A 13,460-nucleotide genomic window follows, 5' to 3' on the forward strand; every position below is an offset into this window, starting at 1 on the left:
TGTGGATTTTGTCTTTTCTAGGACGAACGCTCGCTAAGACCACGTACCCTCTAACAAAATAATGGAAAAGTCCTGAGCAGTGTGGCCCTTCCGGGAAGCAAAGCACTGGTAGGCCCCAGAGTGGAACTTCTGCGCTGCAGTGATCTGCAGGGTGTCGTTGTGCTGGCCCTGAATGGCGATGTGCTGATCAGCCACAATAGACTCCGTGTTCCTGTACCAGGTGATGGTGTATTCAGGAGAGCCCTCCACAGTGCAGGTGAAGAACAGCGTGCTGCTGATGCCCGTTTTCAGATTCTTAGGAGACAAGGTCACCCGCAGCGGTTCTGAGGGAAGAACACACACACAAGGTGAGGATACACATCTGAGCATGTCAGCACACATGCAGATCAAAATGCTAAAATATGTTCTATTGTATTCAACAACATTTCCTTAACCCTTTTTGCACCATAATAATAGATATATTTATTAAAACGCCTGCTCTTTCTTGTCTATTTTTGTCAATAATTGTGTCAAAAAATGCCCTACGTGTAAATAATTTACACTCTTTTTCCAGAAGTAGAACTTTCAAAATCTGTCAAGTATTTACCAGTCTTATGTAATTAAATACCTAAACCTGTGTGTTATAAGAAGGAAAGGACCAAAACAGAATTTAATTTTCTTCAACTTTCTTTTTATAAATTCTTGAAAAGTGCAGATTGAACGTTTCTGAGATACTATCAAGGAGTTACGGTAATTTGAAATTCACATACGCCGTGGTGTCACCGGAGATCCTTGTGGTTTTCAAAGGGTTAAGAACCAAATTGAATATAAATTAGATTTTTTTTTTGACTAAACTGCTTCACTGATTTCAGTCCTGATTTCAGGCTATCATTAACACATGACATGTTACATCCTTTTTTATGTTTCTAAGGTGTTAAACGTTTTCTTTTTCCTTTTTAATCGCAACTTTACTAGTGAATTCCTTTTTGTAAACATTAAATACGTGGATAAATCTCTTTAAAAGATAGATTCTATGGCAGATAATGTGAAGTAATTAATGTGAGACTTTTGAGCTAGACGCCTTTAAAACCTGAAGCAAAGCACAAAAAGCTGGTAATGAAACAAAACAGAGTTTGTTTTAGTTTACCTTGAGGCCAGCTCCATCAGGCACCAACATGGAAAACATACTCTAACAGCAGAAGAGTACTCAACAACCTCAGGGACCAAACCTTGGTTGAAAAGATGCCTAACTAACTAAAGGACTAATGTCACAACAAGATCTAGAAAAAATTATGCTCTCGTTCATCTTTAGTCGTCTCGATTCCTGCAACAGTGTCTTCACAGGTCTGCCAAAAAAATCAATCAGACAGCTGCAGCTGATCCAAAATGCTGCTGCTCGTGTTCTCACTAAGACCAGAAAAATAGAGCACATCACCCCGGTTTTAAAGTCCCTACACTGTCTCCCTATAGCTCAGAGAATAGACTTTAAAATACTTCTATTAGTTTATAAATTACTGAACGGTCTAGCACCACAATACATCAGAGACTTATTATCATCGTATCAACCCTCCAGAACACTCAGGTCTTCTGGTTCTGGTCTACTTTGTATCCCCAGACCCAGAACCAAACATGGAGAAGCAGCTTTCAGTTTCTATGCACCATCAATCTGGAACAAACTCCCGGAAAACTGCAAAATGGCGGAAACACTAAATTCCTTTAAATCAAGGCTGAAAACTCACCTGTTCAGAGCTGCCTTTGATTAGTAGTCCGCAAACAAATTCAATTGCTCTGAACAAAATATTATTAAAATATTATTAGAACATTAGTATGTTTTTCTTTTTTTTTGGATGTTTGTAATGATGTTTTTTAATTATTGTAATGATTCTACTGATGTTTTTATTATGTAAAGCACTTTGAATGCCTTGCTGCTGAAATGTGCTACACAAATAATTTTTTACTTACTTACTTACTTTACTAACTAACATCCAATCTGTCCACAGAATTCTCTGACAAAATTTGACTAAATTTGGTCAAACAGCGGAACCTTTGTAGCAGCTGTAGATGTCAAAACGGCATCTGGATTCCCCCAAAACTGGTAAGACAAATAAATCTGTCCCATGTGAGACTCAAACCTAGATCTGTAGATTTTAAGCTGAACCACTTCCTGCTAGGCTAACTAGCCGTATCTCTTTCTGCCTTAAGCATCCGAGCTGAGCCTAATCACAATATGTAAGTAGGCGCTCTGATTGGCTAAAGTGTCATAATAACCAGAATCATTTAATACTTTGTGGGCTGCACTGACTGAGCTGACAGGCCAGATTTAGCCTGGGGCCCCTAGATGATGATTGCTGTTCTATAATTAGGTTTGAAAATGTTTCAAATGACCTGTTGTTTATGACTGAAACAGCTGTAAAAATAATAAAATAAAATACAAAAAACACCAATGTAGTGAAAATGTTCGTTTCATCTTGAATGTAACTAAAGCAAATCAAACCTTTAATTAGATTATTTACAAAACAGCAACCTTCTTTGACTGACATACAAAGAGAAATAAAGGCTCAGCTGAGTCTCTGAAGCGGATCAGTTCTTTGCATCAACACAGTAAGTCTAAAACCATCACTCTGGACTTGAATCATGACACACTGATCTGAGCGTACAGCGGGTGTTTCCATCCAAACGGAGGGGGCGCGATCAGCAGCGGTGACTCAATCAGTCGGACACGCTCATTAAAAAACAGCTGGAGATATCTCTTCACATCTCTGTCCACTAGTGTGTTTGTAAGTGTGTCTGCGTGTTAAAGACAGTATGTACGTGTGTGTGTGTGTATGTGTGCAAATGTCAGTGAGCAATAAGGCAGCTGGTGGTGTATGCTGGAGGGCACTACTGCGTCTCCAACCCCCCCTCTCACCCTGTCAGAGTCACAGAGTGTGCTGCCATGATGTGCCCACTGGCAAAGCTTGCTGCCTCTCTATTCTCTCCCTCCGTCTCGCCTCCCTGCCTTTGTTTTGCTGTGTACCTCACACAATGTGCATTTATCTCGGCTGCTCTTATTATCCTGTTATTACGTTGCAGATAATCTCATTCCAACACTGTCTGGGTGCCTGATTGTCCCTCGCGTGACCCCCCTCGTCTTCATTTCCACCTTCCTCGCCCTCCTCCTCTTTGATGGCGAGAGGCGCTGGCAGCTGTGTTATGGAGTCAGACCCTGCGATTTACTGCCCCTGTCTCTCTTTTTGAGGCCTGATACGATGGGGCATCAAACAGCTCACACGCATTTGTTACACACACGCCTGAAGTGTGACCAGCTTGACACGTGTGCCTCAAACCAAAAAAAGAGCAGAGTCTAGAATTGTGTGCTCCTCTGCCAGGCTGATTCATTCAGAGGCTGTCAGGTTTCGTGCTCACACACCTATAACGTGAAGCTGTCCAGACACCTCCTTCGAGCCGAAGCTGTTGGTGACCTCGCAGGCGTAGCTGCCGCTGTCCTCCTGCCTCAGGTCGCTGATGGTCAGTCCCGTCAGGCGCCGTGTCCAGCGAGCGTCTGAGGGCAGCGGCCGGCCGTCCTTCAGCCAGCGCACGGTGGGGCTGGGGTATCCGCCCGCTGCGCACGGGAGCTCGATGCTCTGGCCTGCGTACACCTCCCCTGCTTGGAAACTGTCCAAGATGGTGGGCGAGGACTCGCTGGGGTCTGAGGGCAGAGGTGTGCTCAAATGATTACACTGAGTTAAAAAAAACTGTAACGGCTGAGTGCTTAAGGAAAGTTGTTAAAGCTAAAAGAAGAAGAATGAGCTCAAATCTAAAACTAGCAAGAAGACAGAAGGAAAATGGTAGATAGAAGCTACAAGTGGCTACATGCCAACTAAAAGTGGCAAACCACTAGCTAAAAGATCAAAGTATCAAAAAGCTGTAGTTCAAAGTAGCAAAAAGTAACAAAATGCTAGCTTAAAGTAGCAAAACAGTAGCTGAAAGATAAAGTTAACAAAAACCTAAGTAAAAGTAGGGAAACAGTAGCTAAAAGTGGCATAACATTAGTCAAAATCCAAAAGTAGCAAAAGATTAGCTAAAATGTAAACATTTTTTAAAAAGCTATAAAAAGGCAGGGAAATTGTAGGTAGAAGCTAAAAGCAACAAAAAACTAGTAAAAGAGTTTGCTAGAAATGAAAGTTAAATGAAAAATACCATTAGTTAAAAGCCAAAAGTAGCTAATAGTAGCAAAAAGGCTGGCTAAAAGTATGCAGAAGTTGTTAGATTGGAAAAAAAAAAAAGTTTGGCAAAAAAAACAAACAAACAGGAAAACCAGTGTGAATCCTGAGTCAGCATTCACACAATAAAACCAAGGAGCAGACGTAAACAGTAAGCAGCCAGCAGACAGCCGGCAGCAGCTCACCCATGACTGACAGCCTGGCTCCGTTGCTTTGCCGCGTCTCACCGCTGTACTTATGCTTGGTGATGCAGCGGTACGTGGAGAGGGCGTCCTCCTTCTGAACTTCAGAGATGTAAAGAGCCCCGAAGGAGGTCAGGGAGAACCGGTTACCTGAGGAAGACACGTTCAGCAGAGACCAACATTTAATTCAGCCAAATGATGACCACAAGCATGCTGCAAAGAAGAGGGACAGTTACTTTCACCTCCCCTCCCACTCCTCCACTCTGGCACAATCACGTCGTGCTCGTTGCAAAAGCATGTTGTGCTGAGAACAAACAGCTGCCTGAACAGTTGTCACTTCCTGCCTAATGATGCTGACAACTAAAACCTGGCTCTCCGTCAAGACCTGGAGGACACACATCGGTCACTTCCTCCACACATGGACGAGATCAGACAGAGCGTCTCCCACCACACACACACTCCGACACACACTCAGACACACTCCGCTGTCCTTCCCCAACTACCTGCATGACCTTAAAACTGTTCTGATGTCATGGTAAACCAAACATCAAATGTGCCTGCTTTTCTAGCATTTTTTTGGCCATATTTGTAGTTTTATAAATAGTTCAGTGTTCATGCAGAGACTTAACCAAAGACTTCCCTTCAAATTAATATTGAGATTTAAAAAAAATCCTATTTATGTCTCAGAGAACCATAAACACTTAAAACTCCATTCTAGTTTGAGATATTTGTTCATCACTCTTGTTAATATTGGACATTTATTATTGATTTATTAGGATAGTTGTAGTGTGCAGAACAGCTTTTTAAAGCCCCTACTCCTGGTACGTATGTCAAACGACACTTTTGTAGTTTAAAGAAACATTAAATGGCAACGTTTTATACCGGAAACTAATCTCAGGTAATTTTCTTCCCTCGATCTTAAATGCCCCTTAACCGTATGTTAACTACCAAAATTTCCATTAACTCAAACATACGGAACCAGTATAAACACCTAGGTTTTACAGCTTTAGTGTGGCATGTTTTGAAATGAGTTCCATGCAAAAAAAATACAGTCAGTTTCGATTTTTAAAGGATTAATTATCACCTTTGCTGTTCAGCATCCAAAGTGGATGGGTGGCGGCTGGATTCAGGTGCCTGCAAGGTAGAATGTGTTCATCTGCATCAATAAAAGTCCCGTGTTTGTCGGTCAGAAAGGTCGAGCGGGGCGCACTTAAGGTAGCAGTTATGGGCCGTGCATGTGTTTGCATCAAATGCGCCGCATGACCTGAGAGGAGGCACAGGCTGCAATTTTACAGCAGCCTTTGTTTGCCCCCCAGAATGAAGCCTTACAGGATAATGAGCACTTTACGTCTGCTACTCCCACAACACCGAAGACATGCCTGTCACAACACTCTGACACAGGCAGGGAGAGGGAAACGGGAGAGAGGGTGGGGGTGGAGTCAGCTGGATCTGTCAGAGCCTCCGTCCTCAGCAGAGGACCGAATCCATCCCATCTGCAAGCTCTGAAACAACGCTGATTACACAACACACGCGCCGTCTGACCATCCCGACCGAGTCCACTCTTTTCATGTCTTTGTGAGAACTCTCACGTCGTCTCTCTTTTCATCTTCCTCTCCATCACTTGCTCTCGGTGTCGAAGCAGAGTGGCAGACGGAGTGAAATATTAATTCCTAAACCCTAAATCACTGCGCTCCCTCAGCTTCTATTCATGTTGACTTGACTGGATAATGAGAAGTATGATTCTTTTTTTTGTTGTTAGTAAAAGCTGTAAATTCTCTTCAAATTGAATAATGTCATGTTCATTAAAAAAGGAAAAGAAAAGGTGTTTTTATTTATTTGATGAAAGAAAAAGCTGTAAATCTCATGCCATGTTTTAAGGTCTCACATCATCTGTTGGCGCTTGAAGTATGTGTGGAAGATGACTCTCAGCTACTACCACACCAAATTTCAGCTCAATATTTGTAAAACTGATTGAGCTATAGCCAGTTATAACCAGACTAAGACTGATTAGCTGTGGTGGCCATCTTGAAATGGGTTGACTCCAAAAGTTAATGAGTTGCAGATGAACATGCGATGATCACTTCCTGAAAGTTTCTTTAAAACCCATCCAGTGGCACGTGAGATATTTTGCTAACAGACAGACACATGAACACACGCAAACATTATCGCCGATAACAAACTGAGCACATGGAGGAAAAACTGTCCAGAAACACAGAAAACCACTGGCTGATCATAAAAGGAAGGCACACAACTGGAAATCCACACTTTTTTTTACAGTTTTGTTTAACTTTACTTTTACAAAAACAGAGCAAAAATGTTCACAAATCCTTTGTGCAGATATAAACTATTTTTATCTTTGTGGAACTACTGAACCAGTAAAACAAGTCTTGTTTCAGTTGATTCTTAAGACAAAAAAGCCTAGAATAAAAGCACAAATCACTTCATTTTACAACTTGAAACTATTTAATGAGCTGAAGCTTCATAATGTTTTTATCTACATCAGTTTGAATCTCCTCTTGGCTTTTAAAATTTAAGTTATTTGTTTTGATTATAGTTCCCAAACTGGATAAAAAATCACACTTACAGCCTCAATATAAACCTAAAATCTCACATTTTACACCTATAGTTCTACATTTATGAGTTCATAAGTTGAAATATGGCTCAGATCTACCAACCAGTTAGAATAAAAGCCTGTTAATCAGAATCCAAAGCTCGGTGTTGTTGGACTTGAAGGATATTCTCTGAGCAAAAACGTAACTCATATGAACGTTCCCATGAAACACATTGTCTAATAAAAGTTCGTTTTGCCTATTCTTTTAATATAATTTAACAAACTGGGCGCCGTGTAGTCACAAAACAGAACAGATCCGATTCCAAAAACACATAAAGGAAATGGGGAAATATTGCAAAATAAATGTGTGCATGAGAATAAAAAAACAAACAAAAAAAACCCCTAAAAGTATGACATTGTCTATAAATAGAACATATACTGTAGCCGACGTGGGCCCAAAAGAGTGTGTGTGCGCAGTGTGTGTGTGTGAGTTAGCGGCAGCCTCATTTTCTCACATGCAAATGAAGGCGTCGGTGCAAAGATAACGAGGCCCATATTTCTACCTCCTCAGCGGGACCATTATTTATTGATGTTCTGCATCTCTCCCCCCCACCACCAACCCTCCGACTCTAACTCTTTCTTCATCCTCTCCCTGTTGCTAGGGCCTTCTTTACTGCCGTCGTCTTAAGATTTTAGTGTACTTTCGCCAATTATTTAATCGCACCGCGCTTTACGACCGCCAAGGCTGACGGCGACGGTGTAACCTTTGTGGTTTGGCAGCTGCAGAAAATGCTGGCCCGAAATTTCTGCTGAAATCATTTGAAACGAGACAAAGATATGTTTAGCAAGAAACTGCCAGCCGCAACCTTGGAGTCGCCGAAAAATTTGTAAGTGATGTAAAATTTTTGCGAGCATGCGAAACAGCGCACCTTTTTTGGTTCTGGAGCTCTTCTGAGCTCAGTTATTTGTGTGCAGGTTGAAAGTTAAGATGAGGGTTTCTGCAATCTGACCTGCTTGCTTTATGGGAAACAGTTTCCTCTAGGGGCAAAGGTCACGCTCTATTTTTGGATGCATGTTGATGCGTACACAAGCGGTTCTGAATTTTTTTTAAAAGCATAAAAAATTGGTTATTACTTAAGGTTAATAGCATCATGAGAAACGTGAAAAGGCAGAGCTGGGACGGTTTTTGCCATCAGAGACATGGACAACAACTACAAGTATTTTCTGCATCAAAAGCCAGTGTTTGGAAGTACTTTGGCTTCTACGAACCTAAAGAGAAAAATGAAATTCACAAGAGCCACACTGTATGCAGGTTTTCCACACATTACTGCTGTAAGGGTCGTTTCTACCTCTGCTAACAGTAGCATCACACCGGGCTGCGACTGCTGGGGACTAATGGTCGAAAAACATTAGTGAGAGACTCTCCAGAATGTCTTGAAATGATCATGGGGGTTCCCAATAAATAATAGCTGTTAAAAAAAAACTGGTCTAAACCTGCTTAGTTTTATTTTAAAAGTGTGCTCCAGTAGAATAAATCATAAACATGGGGGCGGCTGTGGCGGCCACGTGATCATTGTGGCCACGCCATTTAACCAGTTCACTGAGTAAACCACACCGTTTTGTCCAGATTTTAGGGTGCAGCACAGGTGCTCTGACATTTTCTATAGGAGTCCCCTGTATGCTTGGTAAATGTTAATGAGTTACTGAGCTCAATCCCCTGGTTTCCTTCTGGTCCCTGCTGCCTTCGTCTTACTGAACAGATTATGACCAATGACTGTACTTTCTGTAGGCCTTTCCCTCGACAATACGAGCTCCTGCTTTACCAAGCAACAGAGGGAGAAAATCAGCTAAAACAAAGGAAGGTCGGAGGTTTTACTGCCGACAGTCATGGTTAGTGGCAGATTCAGGAGCTCAACAAGACTTGTTCTTATCAAAACTAAGATAAACAGGGAAACTGGCAAACCAACAGCAACATACTTGGATATAAACAATCTGACAACGGCTGAGAAAAGCTGAAGATGGGAACAATCAATAGGTGTGCTGATTACTAACAGACGACAGGTGGTGTTGAGTAAACCAGAGACTTATCGGGGACAATAAAAGCCAATGATGAGCAAGAACCAAACCTAAGAACATAACTAAACAACCAAAATTCCCCAAACTCCTAGTAATACGAAGAAAACCAAACTACACTGTTTTTTAAAAACATATGTCAAGGATGAAATATAAACACAAACTGTTAGATCAGGCGTGAAAGAGACGCCTGCAAGCACATCATATTTACCATTTAAGTCCAACCAATTAAGTAAAACATTTAAAAAAGACATTTTGCAGTCCATAATAAGTGTCACGAAGCTGAGCAAAAATGTAAATTACACATAGATAAGTACTTTAACCTTCAAAGGAGTAAACATGCGCACTTAAAAAGGCTTTTGAGGTTTATGTGAGACTGCAAATCCACATGAATATTAACTTTAGTTGGTTGTTTTGAAGTCAGCAGTTGAATTATAATAATCTGTAAAGTTTTAGTTTGAAAACAAAGTATTCTAAATGTGAATTTATCAAATCAACCCTCCGTTTTTTCCCCCTTCACTTCATACATTAACTCCCAACAGCAGGTTGCAGAGAAGAATTTGAAAGGAGGTGAGGAGACAGAGGGAAGGAGGAGCGGATCAAAGACTTGTGACTGTCACAGAAAGGAGACGAAAGGGGAAAGGAAGGGGGGAAAAAAGCGCAAGGTATTCCGGAGATATTCTCTGCAGAGCTGGAATATGCTCGGCGCCCGCAAATTCTGACATGTTAGGCACCTACACACGCTCAGAAACACCCAGCAGGCTTAAAATAGGACAGAAAATATTTCCCTGCTGGCAGAAAAATTAATAAACTACAGGTTAAAATTAGTCGGGGAACGGCAGCGGTCCAGCTTTGCAAGGAAAGGGAACGTGTTAAAGGAGAAAATGGGCAGATAAGTACTTCATGATTTCATCTTGACAACAAGAGGAGAGACAAAAGGAAGAAATTTCACATCACGTTCAAAGCAGGTTTTATTGACCCTAATGATGTGCAACAACACGTCGCCCAATAGGAGCCCGCCCTGCAGCATCTCCTTGATAAAAGAGACTTTGTTAAGGCAACCAAACAGTTCAGACAGAGCATGAATCAATATGCCAGTTAAGTCTAACGCAGCATGAGCAATGTCTGAATCTCGGCACTCAGCTCCCTCTTCTTCCTCACTCGCCTCTTTGTCACTTGTTCACTTTCAGGGAGGAGGGGTTGGGCTGCAGGACGCTGGAAGAAGCTGCAGCACTGTCATGTTTTCATTAAAAAGCCACGCTTCACTGTCTAATCCTGACTTCTGTCCTCTTTCCTAACCAATTCTGACTGCTTACCTCACCTTTCAATCATGCACCCCCCCACCCCCCTCGCCCTGCCTCTGTTATCTCAACCCTATACGAGTGTGGAGGATGCCAGAAAAGTTGAGGGGACAGAAGTGGGGGGCGGAGGTAAAGGAGGGGGTGACATGGAGAGAGCAGGGTCCAGTTTCCATTGCGATGGGACCACATCTCTTCTGCTCCACTGGCCACTCTGTCCCAATTCGCCCTACGTGACTTTAAACAGTCTGGGGGAGGGGATGCCATGGAGGGCCCTGTGGAGAGTCTGAGCGGATCGTCGGGGACAGGCTTTAAAACCGGTTGCATGCGGGAGATGCTTCTCGCGCTGCAGAGGCGCCATGTTCCTCGCCCGTGAAGCCCTCCTAACCAGGCGGGCTGGCGGTGCTGCGTAAGGCCCAGCTCGCCGTCGCACCGCGGAGGCAGCCGCACGGAGATTAAGAAACAGCGCGAGCATCAGAGGAAAACGAGGGACGGCGGGGGAAGGAGGGTGGCGGGCGGGGAGGAGAGAAATAGGGAGAGATGTAGAAATAGGACTCCATTATTCATGACGTGCGTTTCATGTGCTTGGTGACATCTGGGACAGCAGTGATAATGAGAGTCCCGCGAGAGACAAACTACATACACACAATAAACCATACAGACACATGCCTCTATGGTCCACACACCTACACTCTACTGGATGTCCTAATAACTTCTGAACTGCTAATTGTCTGCGCTCTAAAGCTTAAACTCGGAGCTCCACACCAAGTAAACATCTGGTGGCAGAAAGCCCTCACCTTACTTTGATTCAGTTACCGATAAGACAGAGTTGGAGCTACTGTCTGCCATCAGATGTCTGTTTGTGTCTTTGTCCGTGTGTGTGTGTGTGTGTGTGTGTGTCATGCAGTGTACTCCAGCTTAGCCCATGGCCCGGGGCAGTGAGCTGCATTAGCAGCCCAGAGTGAGCTGCCTGGTCTCTCCCTATTAGAGTGCTGGTGGCAGAGGAGTGTCACTGCCCAGCCCAGAGACAGACACAGAACATAAATGCTGCTACACACACACACACACACCGATACACACACTAACACACACAGAGATTTAGCATGTTTACCAGAAAGAACCGCCAAATGACCTCAAACGCACACAGAGTCTAAAGATCAAATAACACAGTTTCAAATAAAGTAGATTTTAAGAGGTAGTAACTCAGGGTGTAATGGTACGTCTAAATCATGGTTTTGGTGTGTATGAAGGTCTTAGGAAAAATAAAAAACAGATGTTGAATGCTAGGTAATTTTTATTATTATTATTTTTATACAAACAATAACTCTCTTAAACGCAGTGATAACTTTACTGTAAAATTAAAGCTTCATATTTTTCTGTCTAATTAATAACTGTTGTGCCAAACAAAAACTTTGATAAACTCCAGAGAAGGTATCTTAGGTTACAAGCATCCTTTTGTTGCTGCCGTGTCTCAACAAAAATACTTGGTTGATAAAGTTTACTGTGGAAAAAAATATAATTATTTTACTCAAGATACAATTCAACTATGTCACCCTGACAGCTCAGTTTCCCTCCCAAGGTTTTACACACAAGGATCGTTTGGTGTCATAAATCTACACATATAAACCTTTCAGCATCACTGTTGAAACTGGGTATTTATGACAAAATAACAGCAACTTACAATTTAGGATGAGAGCAGATTAGCGTGTGGTATAACTAGTCACTGAGCTCTTCCTGTTCAGAGCCTAAGTAAAACCATAGTGGATTCAGATTTTTCCTGTTTTTACACATAACTGTAAAGTGCTATAAACCTGTAAGTAAGACCACATTTTTGTTTAATAAACTTTCACACCATTGTCACTTTTTGCATGAAACCATCCAATTATATCTGCAGGATTACAAACCTTTGATTCTGAAGGGACGTACATCCATTTCAAACCAATCCTAGAAAGCAACCCCCGGTGTTTGTTTCATCTCTGTACTATGTTTGTGTCTTTTTCAGCGAGCTACGATCTTACGAGAGTTTGGCTGAGCTGTGAGAATGCTAAATTATCGACTGGTGTGCTTGCAACATTTCGTATGTACGAGCTAATCCACAAACAAAAGCTAAAGGCTTTTCGCAGACGTCACCGTCAGGCAGGCGTTTCTGAGGCTCCGTTCACCTTCCCGTCCGCTGGAGTCGATCGGGGCCGGCAGTGCTGATTTTGACCTCTGCGTGTGTTTGGACAGCTAATAGCGAGGCGGATCAATAGGTGTGATTGGGAGGTCGTGTAGGAACATGGCACTTTGTTAACCACCAGGGATCCTGTTTGATCCCTGATCATGACTCCTCACGGTCTCTGAGCATCCGACTACATTCACAGAAACATCACAAAGCAGGAGTCTCTTCATCGTAGCGGCTATTATTTTGGTTTCAGCTGCTAACACACTTTTTACGATCACGCACACACATTTAATTTGTAGTACTTACAACCACATGTAGCTGTCTCATTAAATCTAATAAAATAAAAAAAATGTAGGATACAGTTTCCAAACTCTCACAAGTTGAGCCGTTTCAAAAACAAAGATTAAACTGAAAATCGCTGCCCTTCATAACGTCAGTAAAATAGAGATTGAAGATTGAAAATCAGATCCGAACTTCTTGCTACGGCTCTGAACGTTTCAGTAAATAAGCATTTCCTTAAATACAATTTCTTAGTAGAGCTTGTGCAGTAATCTCCCGACACTAATCCTTCTTTTGTTAGCCTTAACAAAAAAAAAGAATGGAAGGATGCAGAAGAAAGTAGGTAAAACCTCTTTACTCAAATCCTATTTCTTACCCCATTCCAGGCCACATAAACCCTCCACTTCTTCTTCTTTAAGCCTTGACACAAGCCTTCCTGCTTTCACTTTCCCTAAGGACTCTGGGTGGGGTTCAAATTTAAGATTAGCGGCTATCTTTCGCAGAGCCGAAACCAATTCTTTATTTTTATAAAATATGGAAAATGAAAACCCTCTGGTGATGAGAATCTACAGACAAGAAATGAATGAAACAACCTGAAATTGACACAAAGTACCAGTAAAATAACACAGTTTGACCCCCACCAAGGCTGAAACCTTTCTTCAGCTGTCAGTCATTTTTGAAGCTTCTGCCTGCGATAGACAATTATTTCGATCTCAAAGCAATAGTTCAAGT

At 42.2% G+C, this 13,460-nt stretch overlaps 1 protein-coding gene across 3 annotated transcripts in view; it reads right to left on the reverse strand.

Moving 5' to 3' along the window:
• Positions 1-13,460, reverse strand: part of LOC108247600 (Down syndrome cell adhesion molecule-like protein 1 homolog) — a 67,115-nt gene that overhangs the window by 25,612 nt on the left and 28,043 nt on the right. For all 3 annotated transcript variants that reach the window (XM_037979206.1, XM_017435867.3, XM_037979207.1), the window contains exons 4-6: positions 4,367-4,513; positions 3,389-3,667; positions 48-323 (exon numbers count right to left, since the gene is read on the reverse strand). In XM_037979206.1, coding sequence (XP_037835134.1) covers positions 48-323; positions 3,389-3,667; positions 4,367-4,513 — 702 coding nt within the window. The remainder of the gene's footprint in view (positions 1-47; positions 324-3,388; positions 3,668-4,366; positions 4,514-13,460) is intronic.

The sequence above is a fragment of the Kryptolebias marmoratus genome, linkage group LG13 (assembly GCF_001649575.2).
Source record: "Kryptolebias marmoratus isolate JLee-2015 linkage group LG13, ASM164957v2, whole genome shotgun sequence".
Taxonomy (NCBI): Eukaryota; Metazoa; Chordata; class Actinopteri; order Cyprinodontiformes; family Rivulidae; genus Kryptolebias; species Kryptolebias marmoratus.